Source organism: Benincasa hispida, chromosome 8, assembly GCF_009727055.1.
Source record: "Benincasa hispida cultivar B227 chromosome 8, ASM972705v1, whole genome shotgun sequence".
NCBI classification, from domain to species: Eukaryota; Viridiplantae; Streptophyta; class Magnoliopsida; order Cucurbitales; family Cucurbitaceae; genus Benincasa; species Benincasa hispida.
The window spans coordinates 2,445,328-2,465,446 of NC_052356.1; the positions used below are offsets into that span (position 1 = coordinate 2,445,328).

The 20,119-nt window shown below is 37.7% G+C and overlaps 1 protein-coding gene across 2 annotated transcripts; it reads left to right on the forward strand.

Moving 5' to 3' along the window:
- The first annotated feature begins 853 nt into the window (after window positions 1-853).
- LOC120083269 (cytochrome c oxidase assembly protein COX11, mitochondrial) lies at window positions 854-17,444 on the forward strand. 2 transcript variants are annotated; one of them, XM_039038941.1, is made up of 9 exons: window positions 854-1,075; window positions 6,124-6,197; window positions 6,379-6,502; window positions 7,430-7,839; window positions 7,921-7,973; window positions 16,169-16,241; window positions 16,490-16,594; window positions 16,850-16,930; window positions 17,003-17,444. In XM_039038941.1, the coding sequence occupies exons 2-9, from the start codon at window positions 6,126-6,128 to the stop codon at window positions 17,102-17,104; spliced, it is 1,020 nt and encodes a 339-aa protein (XP_038894869.1). In that variant the 5' UTR covers window positions 854-1,075; window positions 6,124-6,125; the 3' UTR covers window positions 17,105-17,444. The 2 variants fall into 2 exon arrangements, with proteins under 2 accessions (XP_038894869.1, XP_038894870.1); XM_039038942.1 differs by having other exon boundaries at window positions 860-1,075; window positions 6,379-6,530; window positions 7,482-7,839.
- Window positions 17,445-20,119: the final 2,675 nt, after the last annotated feature.

Here is a 20,119-nt window from a genome sequence, read left to right on the forward strand (position 1 = left end):
GAAGTCAGTGTTCTAGATTATCAATCTCAACAACACAAATTAATGTCAATGCTGGCATCAACATATGCATTCCAATTTGCTACTAGTGGAGAAGTATGCACAGATGAAGAAGACTCATGATAAGAACTAGTTGGAGATGTGCATGCATTATCAGTGGGGCTCAAGGCTCATGTTAGATGATGTAATTACCCACAAGCTTAAGCTTTTGGGCTAATTGGTGATTAAAGATGATATCAGAACAGGTGGTTTAGGAAGGTCCTGTGTTCAAGCTCCTACAATGTATTTCCTTTGTATTTAATATTGATTTTCACTTGTTGAGCCTTCTTCACATTTCAAATCCTTAAGTGAGGGGAGTGTTAGATGATATAATTATGCCTTTACCCACTAGCTTAAACTTTTGGGTCAATTGATGATTTAAGAGCTTACATTACTTCGTACATGACAAAATCATTGAGTACTTGTAAGGAAGCCTGTGGCGGTCATGGATACACTGCACTCAATCGCTTTAGTACCCTTAAGAACGATCATGATATTTTCTAGACTTTTGAAGGGGACAATATTGTTTTTCTACCACAGGTGATCTTTTACTTGTTGGGCGTTGTTTTTCCTTAGATGATAGTATATTTATATTTCAATACATTCGTTTTGGGCTAGGAATCACCGACACTTCTAAATGGCCCAGTGTTAGACATCCACACACCCTGACATGTGGCGTGTTCATTTTTTTATTATTAATTTTTTGTTTCCGACACTACTAAGACACGTCCAGACACGGCAATCTGCAAAATTAAAAAAAAAAAACCGACTAAAACTGGGCCATTTAAGTAAGCCCAAGCCCAACTAAATTTTTTTGCCATTTGAAGACCTTCCATTGTTGCTCGAAGCCCTGGTAGAGGAGGATCCGGGACAAAATCCAGAAAATTTGCAGCCATCGCCAACACATTTCTGGGCTCATCACGAATAATTGCGGACCATCCCATTGAAGGGGGAGATAACTTCCAGGAGGCATCAACTTTCAATTTTAATAATCCTGATTCAGGAGGATGCCAACAGGAACTTACAGAACTGTAAACCGGTAAGGATTTCTTCTCAATCGATGATTTCTTTGAAAGAATAGACATATAGTTGGGAGACTATTGTTGAAGGCTTTCCATAAAAAGTGCTTGATTTTCCTGGGGATATTTAGTTTCCATAATTTGATCCACACACTTCTCATTTGGTTTTCGCTAGAGGAAGGTGATAATATCTCAGAATTAAGAAACACCTTGTATCCACTTTTGACCCTGTATTCTCCTTTTTTCTCAAAATGCCACATGAGTTGATCTGATATTTTGTTACAAGTAGGAATACATTTGATCACCTCGCAATCAGTTTGCTCAAATGCTTCCTTTAAGAGATTTTCATTCCACCTTCCATTAGGAAGTAAAAAAACTGAGACACGGCTGTTGATAAACTCATGATTAATAATTATAGGTTTGAATGTAGAAGGCCTTGGCAACCAAGGATCACAAAAAGTACTTATAGAATATCCATCTCCAGTGCGAAAACGAAGGCCTTTTATAAGTAAATTTCTGCCCCATAATAAGCTTCTCCACAGAAAAGAGGGATTACCCGGTTCAGCACTAAGGATATCACCATTCACAAAATATAAACTTCTGAGAACAGAAGCAACAAAAGAATCAGGCTTGTATAACATTCTCCAGATTTGTTTAGCAATTTATGCTTGATTAAAAACCCCTCAAATCTCTAAAGTTGAGACCACCACAAGATTTTGGAAAACAAAGCTTATCCCAACTGAACCAATAGAGCTTTCTATGAGGGGTAGAGCCCCACCAAAATCTTTCAAACTTTTTTTTTAAATTTCATCACAGAAGCTTTTCGGAAGTTGAAATAAGCTCATGGCATATGATGGGAGAGCTTGTCCCACACTTTTGATCAAAATCTCTTTTCCACCCACTGAAAACATATTCTGTTTCCATCCTTGAAAGGTCTTGCAAATCTCGTCGATTATGTATTTGAAGTCCTTTGATTTATTGCGAGAAAAATAGGATGGAAGACCCAAATAAGCTCCCAAATCATTTACCATATTACTCCCAAAATACTGCTTAGGAAGGTCCCACGATTAGGGTGAATGTTGAATGAAAATAACATAGCTGATTTGGCTGAATTTACACATTCCCCTGATGCCGCTTCATATAGTTTTAACAAATTCCTCAAATTTAAACATTCAATTTCATTATCTTTACAAAAGATGAGACTATCATCGGTAAAAAGGAGATGGGAAATCAATGGACAAGAAGGGGATAGAGTTAAACCTGAGATTAAACCTTTCTCATTTGCTTGATGCATCATGAAGGAGAATCCTTTAGCTATAAGTAGAAAGAGGTAAGGAGAAAGAGGATCTCCTTGACAAATGCCTCTGCTTGGAATGATTTTGCCTTTAACTTCACCATTAATAAGAAAAGAGAATGGAATTGAAGAACCATTAATAAGAAAAGAGAATGGAATTGAAGAAATGCATTCCATTATTAATTCAATTGAAGAAATGCATTCCATTATTAATTCAATCACCCTCCTATTAAAGCCAAGCATAGACATAATTTTTTGCAGAAATATCCACTCAATTCTGTCGTAAGCCTTACTTAAATCCAGTTTAATAGCTGCGACACCTTCCTTGCCTTTTATTTTCTTCTTAATGTAATGAATGCTTTCTTGACCAACTATTACATTATCAAGAATAGATCTACCTAGAACAAATGCAGATTGTGAATTAGAAATAATTTCCTCCAACACAACCTTGAGTCGATTAGCTATTGCTTTGGTAACAATCTTATAGTTTACATTTCACAAACTGATTGGTCTGGAATCTCCAACATTCTCCGGATTGGAAAGCTTAGGAATAAGAGCAATGCTTGTTTTATTCCACTCCTTTATGCTCTTACCATTACTAAGCACCTCCAAACAGCTATCAATAGTTTTCTTTCCTACTAACTCCCATAATGTTGATAAAAAAGAGCTGGGAATCCATCTGGACCAGGGCCTTTAGTAGGGAACATTTGTTTTATTGTACATTCTAACTCTATCTTGTATATGGTGCCACAAGCTTTGCATTCATTTCATCTGAAACACGAGTGCACAATCCACCAATAGAAGCCTCAATAACTTCATCCTCAGGACCGGATGAAGACAAAATATTTTTGAAGTAATCAATAAAAATGTCTTCAACATTTGTTTCATTTTCCACCCATATACCATGGGAATCTCGAACTCCTTTAATTTCATTTTGCTTTTTCCTCAATGTAGCCTTCTTGTGGAACCATTTAGAACTCCGATCATCCCATTTCATCCATTCTTCACAAGAGTATTGCTTCCAATAAATCTCATCTTCTTCCAGAAGGTTTTCTGATTCAAATTCGATTAAGTGAACCTGCTCAAAATCAATATCAGGAGCTCCATCATATAAATCCTTAAGTGCTTGTTTGCACTTAGCAATTTTTTCCTTTCTGCAATTGTAAAATTTCCTGCCCCACGGTCTAAGCTTGCTTGAACAATATCTTAAACAATTGAGTCAGTGAATTGTTGTCTCTTTGTTCCCAACTACCAGCTGCAGAAATAATTTCCTTACATTCAGGAAATTTGGTCCACCCCTCCAAATTTGAAATTTCTTACAGCTTTCCTTAAACAAGGAGATTCATTTTTTTGAGAGAGTAAGTTCAATAGGTCTGTGGTCTGAGAATAGCCAATCCAGATGATCAACTTCATATTTATAAGAAAGATTATCAAAAACTTCATTGCACAAAAACTGATCTAATTGCTCCCAAATTCTCTTTATAGCCTAAATCGAGCAGTTTACGATCATCAACAACTTCTCTAAAGTTATCTAGCAAAACACTCTCTTTCCGCTCCCAAATTCTAACTCCCCTTCTTATACTGTGCCAAGTAAAACAAGAGCCTTTATAGCCTAAATCGAGCAGTTTACGATCATCAACAACTTCTCTAAAGTTATCTAGCAAAACACTTTCTTTCTGAGGACCCCCATATTTTTCATCAGCCCACAGAATTTCATTTAGATCCTCTCCAATCAGCGAAGGCTCAATATTGTCTCTCTGAAGATTCCTCAACAATCTCCAAGTTAAACATTTATTTTGTGTTTCTGGGTAACCATAAATCCCTGTGAATCTCCACTTTTCCCTTCCCATTCAATCCAAGAATCAATATGATTCTGAGAATAAGAACACACCTCAACTTTAACATCCTCTTCCCATAGTAAACACAAACCACCTTTAGCCACTTCTAACAGTAAAGCATCCATATAAATGACAACCATTCTTCAATCTACTGGTTGTATCCTCTCCACATTTTGTTTCTGATATAAAGAGAACCTTGGGTTTTTTAGTGCAGACAAGGCCACGCAAAGATCTGAATGCCCTGGGGTTTCCCAGTCCCCGAGCATTCAAACATTATCAGATTCATTGCCTTAGGCAGGGCTGTTTCTCAGCCACTGCCAAATTAGTGATAACAGCTTCTTCCAAAGTAATTTCATTCTGTTCTTTTTGTTTTCTTTATCCCAAATTGTTCAGAATTCTCATATTTCCTTTTTCCTCCATTCATCAATTGATCTGTTTGAGTAGAAGAAAAAGATGGTTTACCTCTTCTCTTCCAAGTTTTTCTTTTGTTTGGGCTGAATCCTTTCTCCAACTCTTCGGGATTAAACCTCTCAGTAATCTCCAATTGGAACTCACTTTCCTTATTCATCACCGAACAGGATGAACCTTCTGTCTTCGTCAAAGTCAACTCCTCTCCTCCCTCTGGAGACAAATTTAGATCAAATTCATTCTTGTCTACTGGTCTAGAATCTCTTGAGTCAGCATTAAGAGGAATATTGGTCGGTTTAGATATTGAGTCATTGTGTTTTTTGGCTACAAAACATCCAGATTGGACTTCTATATTGGGTGTTGTTTGATTATATAATGGGATAAAAGTAGGATTCAATTCTTGTAACTCTTTTTGATCTGGCTGAGGAAAAGAGTTTTTAAGGATATTCTGGTTTCCAGTATATTTCAACCAAACACCATATTGGAATTTTTTATCTGAACCATCATAATTCTTTTTCCTTGACACAGAACAGTCTTTGACAAGGTGACCAATGCATCCACAGTTAAAACAAAAATCCGGTAACTTTTCATAGCAAAATGGGATCCAACAACCTCCTGGGTGCTTTGCTGTTTTAATCAAAATTCCACGTCCAGAGGCTTGGTACTGTCCATCCTTATCCGAATTCTCACAGTTTCCCCCCCCCCACCCAACAAAAATCCTCCTGATTGCAGTCCACTCCTTCAAAAGACCCCACTACATTACTGATTCTAATAGCCATATTCTTATTTTGAAAACCTAACGGTAAGTCTATCACTCTTACTTAGAAAGAGGTAAATTGAAAGGTGAAATCAGAAAGCTTACAATCATCTTTTGGAGATTCTAAAACAATCAAGAATCTTTCAAATAGCCACAGACCTGATTTTAAGACCCACTCTCTTTCTTCCGTCTTGGAAAACTCAAAAATAAATAAGTTTCTTCCAATACTGATTATATCAAAGCTTCAAACTGTCTTCCGCACATTCCTCAGCGTATTTTTTAGAGGACCCATAGAAATTACTCTTCCTAATAGAAGTTTTCCTATCAGACAAAGCTCTAAATGTCCATTGACTAATTCAACAGTTTTCATATCTCTGGCTCTCAACATAATTTTCTCTCCATCTGTTAGACTAAGTTTCTCCCATTGGGACAATAATTCTTCTGAATCCATACCTATCAAGTAAACCCAGGAACCCAGATCGTGAATCGTAATCAACCAGACAGCCAACAAGACTTCTGACCAAACCTCCTGAAAACACGACTTCTTGGAGCAATCTTGAAAACAAGAAAACTCCAACTGCCTTTAGTTGTATTTTAAATAATTAATAAAAATATTACTTTTAATAATAGTATTGTTAGTATATATATAATCAAGCCCGGGCTATTTAAGTTAATTATGAAGCATGATTCTTTGACCTATGCTTGAAATGCCTCTTTATCTTTATTTTTCTTATTCTAAACTCTTTATTTGGTTTCTGAACCTGCTTATAGAAATGCTGGCTAAAATGGCTGGGGGAGGAATGATCTGGCAGTTACTAAGGAGGAAGCTTAAGATACAATCTACCGTAAGAACTTTGCCTCTTTTCTTTCTTTTTTCCCTGGAGATCTTATTTGTCAAATCAAGCCGCACAACTTTAATTTTTCATCAAAATTGTGCCTTCCTAATATATTATAGATCGTAAATGAAGGTTTTTCATATCCCTTATCTCAAAGATTGATGATATTGGGTCTGCTTGTTTGATGCAGCCCTTTGGAGCACTTGGTTTTCTTGGAAATGGTGCGTCAAAACATTTGAGCTTTGCAACAGTAGTATCCTGTTTTGAGATTAATCATGGGTTACAATGTCCAAGTTATAACTGGTCTCCCAATGGTAATCTCAGTTCACATGTTCATGCATCGTAAGTTTTTCCTGGGACTATAGTTTTCTCTTGATGAAAGATACAGTTCAACGTCGATCATCGTCAAGATAGTTATATTGATTCATTAAACTTGGTGATATTTTGAGGAGTTTTCCTTTTCGCTATGTTGGAATTGATTTCACTTCTTGATAGTGAATCCTTTTAAAACTTACTTGTGTTCTTCACTCTTGACTATTCTCCTCTCACCTTTTAAGAACTTATATTACGGAATCCAAGTTATTACTTCGTAAAACTGATGAAATTTTTTTTCCAGTATTTCGAAATAAGAGGTGGTCTGATTGATTGCAGATTACGTTAATAATGTGTCGGTCTTTATTATATATGCTAATTTCAAAGTTTTTTTTTTTAAAAAAAAGAAAACGAAAACAAAATCAAAATTTTCATTAATACATGAAAAGCTACATAGTGAAATAAAATTCCTCAGAGCAGAATTACAATCTAGAGTGACAACCAAGAATTCTACAGAAAGCCCTCTCCAATTTATGTGAATTACCTCAATAGAAACATGGAAAGATAAATGGAATTTTGCTAAGTTGAACACCTCACTCCAATTTTTAGCTTTTCCATTGGCAATTTGGCAAGTCTATTATTTATTTATTTCTATCTAATAAAATATCCTATGGACTATACTAATAATTCATACCCGGAAATTCTTATTAAATTTAAAATCGTTCCTTCTCACATACAGTACACCACGTTTATTTCTACATCTCAAAGAACCATCGTCTTTAGATCTCATATGTTACATGAATTTTTGGCTAATCCTTTATGATCGTTAATTTGGGGTATTTTGTCCTTATGGAGTGACTAGAATTATTTGATTACTCATGCTTGCCAGAAAGTGTGTATTTTGATCTATCTCAACTATCACATTGCAGATCAGTTATTGATTTTGTTGGCAGATGCTCACTCTATACTTTTGGGATGCAGGTTGAGATCCAACTTTCTACTGCAATCAACTTATTATTCTCGAACTTATAATGTTTATACAAGAGGTTCTGGCTTAGATATATGGGGATTGAAAACGGGACATGGTTATCATTCACAGTCATTTCATAAGTCTCATTGGTTTTCACCTCTTTCCACTCGTTATATTGGAAGGTGTTCTTCCTTGCACCATATTCAACGCAGCTACTCTAAAGCTTCTATTGAACAGAAGTCCAAAAATATGCTTTTATACCTTGTAGCATTGGTTTTTGCCATGGTAGGATGTAGTTATGCGGCTGTTCCTCTTTATAGGAGGTTCTGCCAAGCTACTGGTTATGGGGGCACTGTTCAGCGCCGCGAGGTATTTTTCTTTAGTTTTTGTTATCGTGTCAGATTCCTCATGTCTTTGCTTTTCAATTGAGAAATGATTTCCTTTATGTAGAGCGTTGAAGAAAAGATTGCTCGGCATGCTCAAGATGGAACAGTAACTACAAGGTTCAAATTCTTGTTAATGTAGTTCTGTTTTGAACCAATGATTGGATTAATTGTGATTTTATTTTTCAAGTATTTTGTTCCTGCCTAAAGTAATTGTCCTTAAACTTAGTACAATAATTGCATTACTTTTGTTCTTTGTATCTCTTCATGTTTGCACTAGATTAGATATGCAGTTGCAAGCTGATTTGGAATTGCAGTAGAATGAGAGGCATCTCGATGTAAAAGTTAAGAAGCTGATGGAAATTTGAATAGATTGGGATAGTAAATGAAATAAGATTTTCAGTGTATTTGGGATAGTAGATTAGATACGCAGTTGCAAGCTGGTTTGGAATTGTAGAATGTGAGGCATATAGATGTAAAAGTTAAGAAGCTGATGGAGATTGGAAAAATTGGTACAGTAAATGAAATGAGATTTTGAGTGCGTTTGGTTTTTACGGATGAAAAGGACAGAGTAGAGATAGAAAAAATAGCACACACAAAGTTTATGTGGAAAAATCCTAATAAGGGAGAAAAAACCATGGGATAACGGATTCTTATTAGAAACTAATACACAATATACAAAGAGACTACCAGCTTAAATAGAAAAAAGGGAAACCCTAGGATACTGGGAAAAAGACAAATATGCCCCTAGAGTAAAAAACCTTAATTTCAACACTTCCCCTCAAGTTGGGGCGTAGATGTCAATAAGACCCAACTTTGCTAACACAAGAGTCAAACAACTGTCTGGGAAGTCCCCTTGTTAGGACGTCTACAATCTGTTGGCTGGAAGGAATATAGGGGACACAAACGTTGTCATTGTCAAGCCTCTCCTTGATGAAATGTCGATCAATCTCCACATGCTTTGTTCTGTCATGCTGTACTGGGTTATTTGCTATGCTTATTGCGACTTTGTTATCACAATAGAGTTTCATCGGACCGGTGTGACCTTGATCAAGATCACTTAGAATCTTTTCTAGCAAAATTTCTTCACATATCTCCAGACTCATAGTTCTGTACTCAGCTTCGACACTACTTCTGGCAACTACCCCTTGTTTCTTACTCATCCATGTGACAAGGTTACCCTATACGAAGGTACAATATCCTAATGTCGACTTTCTATCTATCACATAACCTGCCCAATCTGCATCTGTGTATGCCTCGATGCACCGTCTATTAGTTTTTCTGAACATCAAGCCTCTCCCTAGAGACGTTTTCAAATACCTCAGGATGCGCTCCACCGCCCTCATATGTTTTTCGTAAGGGGACTGCATAAACTGACTCACTACACTAATTGCATATGAAATGTCTGATCTAGTATGAGAGAGATAGATTAGCTTTCCAACAAGCCGCTGATATCTCTCTTTATTAACTGGTACACTTTCACTCACATTACTTAGCCTAGCATTCACTTCCATAGGGGTGTCAACTGGTTTGTAGCCTGTCATACCTGTCTCCTTAAGTAAATCCAGAGTAAATTTCCGTTGAGGAACCGAAATCCCTTCTTTCGATCGAGCCACCTCCATTCCAAGGAAGTACCTCAGTTTCCAAGGTCCTTGATTTCAAATTCCTCAGCCATTTTCGTCTTTAAGCGGTCAATCTCTGAAGCATAATCACCTCAAATGACAATATCATCTACATACACAATCAAGACTGCAATCTTCCCAGATACTGACCTCTTTGTGAAGAGAGTATGATCTGATGCCCCTGACTATACCCTTGTGACTTTACAAAGGTAGTGAATCTACCAAACCAGGCTCTCGGGGACTGTTTTAACCCATATAAGGACTTCTTTAGTCTACATAGTCGGTGATTAAACTGTTTCTCGAATCTTGGGGGAGGATTCATGTAGACTTCTTCCTCCAACTCTTCGTTAAGAAAAGCATTCTTCACATCAAACTGGTGCAGGGACCAGTCTATGTTAACTACAACTGAGAGCAGAACACGTACTGTATTCAACTTTGCTACTGGTGAAAACGTCTTGGAATAATCAACCCCGAAGGTCTGAGTAAAACATCTGGCAATTAATCTGGCCTTGTATCTATCAATCGTTTCATCGGGCCTATACTTCATTGTGAACACCTACTTACATCCAACTGCTTTGTGTCCATTCGGAAGAGTAACTTGGTCTCACGTATGATTTTTCTCAAGCGCCCCCATTTCTTCTATGACTGCTGCTTTCCATTCGGGAATCTCCGCTGTGTATACTGTCCGGTATTACAACTGTGTCTAGGCTCGTAGTGAGGGCCTTGAACCCAGAGACAAGTTGCTATAAGACAAGTAACTCTGTAGTGAGTATTTTGTACACGATCCGGTACCTTTCCTCAGGGCAATCGGGAGGTCAAGAGATGCATCACGTTCTTTATCCTCCTTGGACTTCATACTGTACTCAACCTCTTGCTCATAGGTCTCATGCTTTGACATCTTTTCCACTCTCAATAGTGTTCTCTGCTAGAACAGGTGTTCTTTTTCACTTTCAATAATGTTCTCTACTGGAACAACTGTCTCACAATCATCACTACCTGCCTCAGTCACATTGTTCCTTGAAGAGAACCATTGGGGAAGAAGGGATGATCTTCAAAGAATGTCACATCTATTGAGACAATATTTTCGGGAAGAAGTATGGTAAGTAACACTTGTACCCACGTTGATGAAGAGGGTACCCCACAAAGACACATTTCTGGGCACGAGGAGTAAACTTGGTTTGGTTAGGACCATGAGTATGGATGAACACAATGCACCCAAACACCCGAAGGGGAACATCAGAAATAAGCCCGTTATTAGGGTAGGACTCCTTGGAGTAATCTAGAGGCGTTTGGAATTTTAGAGCTCGGGACGACATTCGATTTATCAGATGAGCTGTTGTCAGAACATCATCTCCCCACAAATAGGACGAAAGAGAAGTTGACGACATAAGGGACCGAGCAACTTCAATAAGGTGATGACTTTTCCGTTCGGTCACTCCATTTTGTTTGGAAGTGTACGCGCAGGAACTCTGATGGACGATTCCTTTTGAGATTAAGAACTCCCTAAAGGAATTATTAAAGTATTCCTGACCATTGTCACTACGAAGTATAGCGATTTTTGCATTGAACTGAGTTTCTATAGAGCAGTAGAACTGTTGGAAGACCGATGCGATTTCGGATTTGTCTGTCAGAAGAAAAACCCAAGTTAACCTAGCATGGTCGTCAATGAAGGTTACAAACCACCACTTGCCAGTGGCGATAGTAACAGGTGACGGACCCCAAACGTCGCTGTGGAAGAGAGTGAATTGTTTGGAAGGCTTATAAGGCTGAGGTTTTAATGATGCACGAGGCTGTTTAGCTTGGACACATACATCACAATTTAATTTAGAAATATTAGCATTGTGAAAAAAAACGAGGAAACAGATAATTCATTTAATGGAAACTAGAGTGTCCAAGGTGATAGTGCCATAACATATAATCAGTTTCAGAAATAGAAAAACGAGATTAAAGTAAACTAGTCCTATCACATATCCTTAGATGAAGCTTCTTCAGTGAGGAAATAGAGCCTCCTATCATGCCGGGCAATGCCAATCGTCGTCCCCGAGTTCAGATCCTGAAAAACAATAGCATCGGGTGAGAAGATGACACGACATCTCAAATCCCTTGTAATTTTACTAACAGATAAAAGGTTGTAAGAGATTTTAGGCACATGCAACACATCTTGAAAAACTAAGCCCTCAAAGGGTGACAATCGTCCTTTTCCGGCCACAGGGGCAAAGGACCCATCAACAATTCTGATCCTCTCATTCCCAGCACTTGGTTGATATGAAAGAAACTGGTCGGAAGAGCCAGTCAAGTGGTCTGTAGCCCCTGAATCTAAAATCCATGGTTTACTACCAGTTATACTAACAAGGCCAAAAGGAGTGAAGGGTACCTGATTGAGCGATTGCACTTACTCCCACTATACTAGAAGTGCTCTGACTGTTTTCCTGATTCTGAGGTTGCGGACCTCCAATTGCTGATTCACCTACCAGTGCCCGACACGACTGTTGTTTTTTACCATTCGGCGGACTGCCATGCAACTTCCAGCACTGATCTTTCGTATGCCAGGGTTTCTTGCAATGTTCGCACACTGGAGTTAGCCATTGTTTTATTTATCATGGACAGGGCCTGAGGTTTTGAAAGCAGCGGAGTCTATTGACTACATCGGTGTATTATTCATTGCCCTAGACCCGTCTTCCTCGAGACGTATTTCAAAGCAAACCTACATTAGGGACGGTATTGGACGGGTTCCTAGTATATGACTTCATACTGTATCAAACTTAGAGTTCAGTCCAACAAGGAAGTCGTATACATGGTCGGTTTCCTCAGACTGATAATGCAAGACTCCTCCACATGGACAATTCCAGATCATCTCACGACATAAATTCATTTCTTGCCAGAGAAGTGACAGTTTATTGATGCTGTAACATCCATTGCCCCTTGCTTACACTCATGGACTTGCTTGCGTAAGGTATATAACCGGGAAACGTTCCGTCTTTTGGAGTAAAGCTTTTGAACTGCCTCCCAAATGTCTCGAGCAGTGGCTGCATATAGTAAGGGTTTCCCAATCTTAGACTCCATACTCCCTACCAAAATAGACCGTAGTAGTGAGTCTTCTCCCTTCCAAATTCGTTCTTGGGGGTCGCCTGGTCTTGGCTTTGGTATCTCACCCGTCAGATACCCAAATTTGTGACGACCCTCAAGAGCCATTTTAATGGATTTAGGACCAGGAAAAATAATTATCACCATTTAACTTTTTTCCTACAATAAAGCTAGAAGAGTTTCCTATTGCTCTAGAGAATAAATTTGAAGATAAGGCAGGGAAAGAGGTTACCGAATTTCCAGAGTAAATCAGTTGATTCGGGTTTAGATCTGGTTGGGCATTGGATGTCGATCCAAGTGCTTCCCCAATGGCAACTATCTGCTGCTTGATCTGGAGTTGTAACTGAGTAAACTGGTCTTGAATTATACTCCCTCGATCCCGATGGTGAGACGATGATTCCCCACCTTCGAACCCACCAATGATCGGCGATGACTGTCCCAAACTACTATTCGCATCCGGCTGGAACAGAGCATTTCGGTTGATGAAGTGGCAGCCACTAGTTGGATCAATTCTCGGTTGATTCGGCTGATGAGACTTGCTGCGGCTCGGACCAACTCCAGTGTTATCGAAGGTGGCGTCGGTTAGCGATCCTCGGTTTGGCAGCGACTGAGAGGGACCAACGACAATGGAGTGAGAGATCCCAATACCTGATGGATTTGTGCCGACTGGTTGCATTGGCTGGAACTTGCCAGAAAGCACCCCTCGACTGGACCGCACAGGAGGGATGGCACCGGTCTGGAGCTGCGTGACCTGGAAGGCCTGGCTGAAGCTGCGTCGGACTCGAACTATGTGGTGCAGAAGGGATTGGCTGGAACTGCTGCAATGTGCCGATCGTCTGGAATTGGCTGCTTGGATGATCTGCTACACCGATCAGCGGCGCTGTGGTCACGTTGTCACGAAGCTGATCGGCTCTGGTCAGCTGATTGTATCATTGAAGGTGTGGAAGGATGGATTGTAAATACCGATCGATGGCATTTTGGATAACAATGGCTATATCTGTGCCATTGGTTTCACCTACTGGTAATTGAGATTTCCTCAATGGTGGCCAGAGTTTCGCCTCCATGCTCTGATACTATGATGAAAAGGATAGAGTAGAGATAGAAAAAATAACACACACAAAGTTTACGTGGAAAAATTCTAATAAGGGAGAAAAAAACCACGGGATAAAGGATTCTTATTAGAAACTAATTCTATGTATACACAGAGACTACCAGCTTAAATAGAAAAAAGGGAAACCCTAGGGTATAGGAAAAAAGACAAATATGCCCCAGAGTAAAAAAATCCTAATTTCAACATTTACAATTCTCATTATATTGCAATACCTTACCTAATCAGTAATGCTTTGGACGAGCAAAACAATCGTAGTTTCTTCTTCATTTTGATTATTAAATTTTTACATAGAAAATATCCTTGAAGAAAAATTGAAGTACAAGTAGATCCACCACAATAGTCGGATAGAATAATTCCCTATCAAAAGTGAACGTAGTCACAAGGAAAGGGTCTTGCCTTTTCTTAGTGAGCATTGCCAACCTACTAAAATGTTGCAAGGTTGAATGATTGAAAGATTTGTGTCTACAAAATATATAATTGGACAATGTGCTGGAGAAGGTTATTCTTGCATGCATCTTTAAATGGACTTGCACACAGTCAACCTTCTAAGGTTCTCCAACAATGAGATTCCTTCTCTCCCCTCTTTCTTGCCGTTGCAGTGCTTTAGGTTAATTGTTGAATGGGCAACAACATTTTGCCAATCATCTTCAATCATGTGAGTGACCCTTGTTATCCCTTCAGGGAATTAATAAGGGACTTGCTCGAGGTTATTTCACTCTTCAAAAGAGAGCTTTGAGTCTTAAAGTTAACTTGAGTAGGTTGGTGCTGGTTGATATTGATTGTTCCGACAACAACGGTATTCCAGGGAGTCTTTCTTATTACATTGATTCTTTGCCACTCAAAATTTCTTGCTTTTTTCCCAGGAGGCAATTTTAAGAGTGGATGTATTGATACTGGTTTTAGAGAGAAGTCGGTGGGTTTCAAAGCTTGAAAAACTTGAGGATTTGTTGTGAGAGAGGCCAAGATGGAAGAGAGATGTTCTAGAAGGAGATAATAAGCCTTAAGAGAGTCGGAACTACCACAATTTAATGGAGTCAATCTAGATGAATGGATTTACCGAGAGCTTCTTCTGAAGAAGGGAAGTGGCTGCCGTCTAGATTTTGTTTTTGTCTCTGTAAATGGTTGAGATTTGATTGCTGTTTTAAGTTTCCTAGGGTTGCCTTTTCCTTTCGATTTTGGTTCAGAGTTTTGCATTTTTGTTTGTGCTTTGTAATCTGTTGGTACTCTTTTGAAATGGAAGTTTCTGTTTCTTTTCTTTCTTTCTTTTTTTTCTTTTTTTGATAGGAGCAATGAAAGTTTCTGTTTCAATTTTTGGAAGGAAAAAAACCACATCCTAGCTGGGGAATGAGTCTCATTCTTTAAACGGGAACAAAAATTTCATTGATATAATGAATAGAGACAACGGTCTAAAATACAAGATTTTCAAATAGAAGACAAATATTGGAGACAAACTCAACTATTGAAGAACGCAGGCCAAAAAGAAGAAAGCCTTCAACTAAGAAGCACAAAAGACTTAAAGAGGGAGCTCCTTAGAGACACATCGAATCAGAACAAACCAAGCCAAACAAAGAGAAACATCAAACCAAAAAAATTGACAAGATTGCCGCAAAAGACCAAAAAACTCTGAAAAAGCCCTTGTGAGAGGAAAAGGAGACCCCAAGCCAAATGAGACTTTAAAACCTCTAATAGAAAGAAAAAAAAAAAAAAAAAAAGACCTCGAACAACCCATCAAAGTGCGAATAGCTCTGAACGAACAAGGCGAGCGCCATTAAACTTCAACTCTCAGAGAACTAGAAGGAATTGCCTGCAACTGAAGACCACAAACCGTAACCAAAATAGTGAATTTGTTAGGAATCAAAGCAGAAGGCATTGGAGAAACTACAACATAAGGCTCTGAACTAAGTGAGCCAATTTCCTCACTTGCAAAAATATGATTTTTATGCTTCTGCAAAAATATCCTCTGATAGCAGTTCCCGTTGTACTGATTCCTCCGTAGGAACTTCTACTTCTTCACTGTTCACACTTACCAATGATTCCCCATCGTCTTTGAAAAAGAAAAAACTCTTTAGGAGAAGGGAGGTTGGCTACCTTTTTTATATACTGAACATCTGATTTAGGAAGAAAGATAATAGATTGCTTAAAGGACTGTTAGGATCCAAAGACTAATGAAGCTTAAAAGTGCCTGGATGGGTTTTGAAAATTAACCATATAATTTTAATTCCTCTATTGCAACCTTGGTGGATAATTTTTGTAGTGAACAGCATACTACATTTGGTGGGTTTTCAAGCCTTAAGAAATTCTTTTGTAATTATAGATTTCTCATGATAACTAAAGAATGGAACGCTTTGATGGTTTAGTTTGTGTGTTCCTTTCTACACCCGGTCCCTAGGTGGTTGGCCTTCCTTTTATGTTTTATAATACATTTCCTTGTTTCTTACAAAAATATAAAAAAGAAAGTTTAGTTTCTTTATGCCTGATAAATTTTCATTTGTTACTAGGGATATTGTTGTGCAGTTTAATGCTGACGTAGCTGATGGAATGCCTTGGAAGTTTATTCCAACCCAGAGAGAGGTGTTTCCTTTTACAACTGCAATTGCATAACTCACATACACACAAGTTCTGCACAAAAACGTCTTAATCCTGATACATCTGCTTGGGTGCTTGTGTGCATGCATTTGTATTCTAACGTCATTCATCTGTTGTTCTTATCTTCTGGCACCTTAATTCGTGAACAAAAAACAGTAAGGCAGAAATACGCACGCTCCACAAGGAAAAAAGTTTTTCAATGGAGTAAAAACTAACTTCAAGTGTTGTCATAGGTAAGGGTAAAACCTGGAGAAAGTGCACTTGCATTCTATACTGCTGAAAATAGAAGTTCAACTCCAATTACTGGTGTGTCTACGTACAATGTTACACCTATGAAGGTAACTAGTTCCCTACATTCGAATACTGTCAGATAAAATTGGAATGATGCAGAGTTTTGAGTCCACAAGAAATTGGAGAATTCTTAGTCATAAGCATTAGCTCTTAAAAATTTTCTGGCTGAATTCTCATTGAGATAATAATTATTCTAAAGTTTTGAGGCTGTCAGAATATAGACGTGTGTCCTTTTCTGTTTAAAAACTCATCAAATCATAAAGAAGATTGAGACTTTCTTTTGCACTTGAACTTTGTTCCAGGCTGCAATCTACTTCAATAAAATACAATGCTTTTGCTTCGAGGAGCAACGTCTCCTTCCCGGGGAGCAGATCGACATGCCTGTAAGTGTATAATTCACTTTTCTGGTTGTGAGTTTCTAGGGAAATCATATGATCCATGACTTGATTCTGCAGGTGTTCTTCTACATTGATCCCGAGTTTGAAACTGATCCAAAAATGGACGGCATTAACAATTTGATTCTATCGTACACTTTTTTCAAGGTCTCAGAAGAATAGGTGATGAACAGAGTGGTGGGTTAATTTATAGATGGATTACAGGTCCAGAGATCCAAATTTTTGCCATTGATGGAGAATTGTCCAAGAAAATCATTTTCAGAAAGCTACTTGTTTTCTTTCTGTAATTATATTTGAGATTGAGATTCTATCATATGCCATGACCTTAGATTAGGGAAATAATAGGAATTTGAGTTTGAGATATGTGCGGGACTGATTTTGGGTATTACAAAAATCTGTACTGTGGGACTCAGCTGCTCACCAGGGATATTGCTTGATGATTGTCCATTACATTTTCATGAAGTAATCATCATAATAATTTTAAAGTGATTATCAATTTTATTCATATTTGAGTTTATTTTCAATTAGATATCTATCCTTTATAATTATCAATTTACTTTCTATGATTTGCAATTTTGGTAATAAACAAGGACCCGAGTGAGTGTGCGCTTTCAGATGGGACTATTTTTTGTAGTTTGTGTTGAGGTTGGTGTTTTATTGTGGAATAACAAAGGAGTGGATAGGGACCTAAGTGAGGTTTCATGTTGGGTTTTATGTCCTAAAAACTCGCAGTTTGTAAGATTAAACATTTTCTATAATCAATATACTTGTTATTGATTTCATAAATTGTACGAAAGTCTAAATCCAATAAGCTAAGACTCATGACTATTGTATTAGTACTTAAACTTTATGTGGAGACATAAGAGTAGGGTCAGGTTCGAGTAAATAGTCTAAATGATCTATGGTACATGAATAAGGTTGGATACCTTATTCTGGTAACACCATTGGATGCGGCCTACTTTATAGTTGTTAGAAAGAGTTATAAAGTGCTACATACGACGTGATCTTAATTCGTACATGTTATGACATGAGGAGTGGGGGCATTCTATGCAATGAGTTTGCATAAGATCAAGACCAAGAAATAAGCCACTCTTACTTTATAACACTGGTTAACTCGATCTTAATCTTGAGCTAGCTATGAAGTCCTGTCTGCAAACGGTAAGAGTAGTCCAACAACACTACTCAATAAGCTTGTCATTTTGGGATAAGACCAGATGAATAGTTAGGTACATAGTCTTGCAAGATGGAATTCACTCCTACCCGATTTAGGGATAGGAGAAATGTTGTTCTCTCAAGTACTGAATCCAAGTCTTGAACAAGGGACTCACACTCTCACTGGGTTGAAAGAGTTTGGTTTAGTGATTGGATCACAAACCAGTAAGGAATTGAAGAATAAGACGTAATCTCGGGGGTAAAATAGATATTTGACCCAACCGTTATTACGAACAACCTGTGAAGAGTCGACTTGTTGATTATGGTTAAATCATGTGGACATAATATATCTACAGTTAGTGGAGTGCAACTATGAGCTTTAGTCGAGTAACCCATTAGTTAACGAATGAAGATTAATTTGGTCTAATGAGTTTAGCCAATTAATCTCGAATCGTTGGAGCCCATGATTTGTAAGTCCGCGAGATCCCCTACTAGCTCATAACGGACTAGCTCTAGAATAAGTTAATTTGAAATGTTCAAATTATAATTTAGGGAATTAGTAATTATATTAGATATAATTACGTGTTTAATTTGAAAATTAAATGGAATAGGAGAATTTATATATATATTTAAATATGATTTAAATATATAAAGATTGATATGTGTTCAAATTAATTTAATATTTGATATTAAATTAATCAAGTTTAATTTAATAATTAATTTATGAAATTAATTAAAATTTTCATTTTTAAAATCAAAATAGAGTTTATAAAATCAAATTTTGATTTTTGAGATAAAATTTGAAAAAGGAAAAGAAAACAAAACACTTATAATGGAAAATGAGATTTTCCATTATCCATCTTTGAAGTAGCTCACACATATTGCATCTTATTGTCTTTGTCTTCTCCAAGCATAAGCTGCAATTCATGCAACTCACTCCTTTGCATGTTAATGAGATTGGAGTGAAAATCAGACATGCAATCTATAGAGAATTTTAGAGAAAACTCGAGTTGAAGAATGGGTTCTTCAACAAGGTTGCTGCAGTGAGCTTTTCTCCTTCATCCCTTGATTCAAGCTTGTTTTGAGTCCCACAACTCAATCTAGAGTACTAAGAGAATAGTGAGGAAGATCTTGAGGTGGTCTACAACAAAATTTGGAGAAGATAGCAGTTGATGAAGTAGCTTTGAAAAAGTTCTATTGTCTTGAAACTCATTTGTTTATGCAAAAGCATGCTTTATATTTTGCCAAAATTAGTGAACTTGAGTGCTTAGATGATACTTGTGCTTCCGTTGCTGTTGATACAATCCTACAATTGGTATCAGAGCATCAAATAAGCATTCAATTTGATTTAATTTTGGTTTGGTGGGTGTTTTATATGAGAAATATGAAACTGGTGCACTGATATGATTTTCTGAGTTTTGGCTGTTTAATTCTCTTTAATTTCTCATTTAAATTTGTAATTGGCTCTTGCTTGATGAGCTTTAATGTGTTCCCAAGAGTCTGTAATTTATTTGGAGTCATTAAAGTTGAAATTAAACTATAAATCGAAGAAACAAGCGAAGAAGCCGAGTTGCAGTTCCAGAAAATCAGCCTCTATTCTTATCGTCGTTGAGCTTTAGCAGCTAAACGATCATTTAGCTTCGTGCGTTAGACGATGTGAAGAAAAGCTAAGCGATCGTGTAGCTTTGGGCATTGATCGTTGAGGTATTCTGCGCTAAACGATCGTGTACCTGCTGGAGCTAAGCAATGTGTTGTATTGCTATACGATGGCACTACATGATTGTGTAGCTTCGGGTGGGAGCTAAACGATGCAATGAAGAGCTATACGATAGCCCTGAGCGATCGCTTACCATGATCGTGTATCTTTGATCAGGAGCTAAACGATGCGTTGAGTTCTATGCAATGACATTAACCGATCGTTTACCTTTTGCACACGCTAAACGATTGGCTTCATGTGTTAGACGATGGAGCTAAGCGATCATGTAGTAAATTGTCCGTGCTAAACGATGGACCTGCATGATAGTG

Bases quoted from the DNA above. Each gene is read 5' to 3' on its own strand.
- LOC120083269 (XM_039038941.1), top strand. From the start codon at position 6,126: ATGCTGGCTAAAATGGCTGGGGGAGGAATGATCTGGCAGTTACTAAGG. The intron at 6,503-7,429 runs GTAATCTCAGTT...ATCACATTGCAG, and splicing joins TTATAACTGGTCTCCCAATG to ATCAGTTATTGATTTTGTTG. The intron at 16,242-16,489 runs GTGTTTCCTTTT...GTGTTGTCATAG, and splicing joins TTATTCCAACCCAGAGAGAG to GTAAGGGTAAAACCTGGAGA.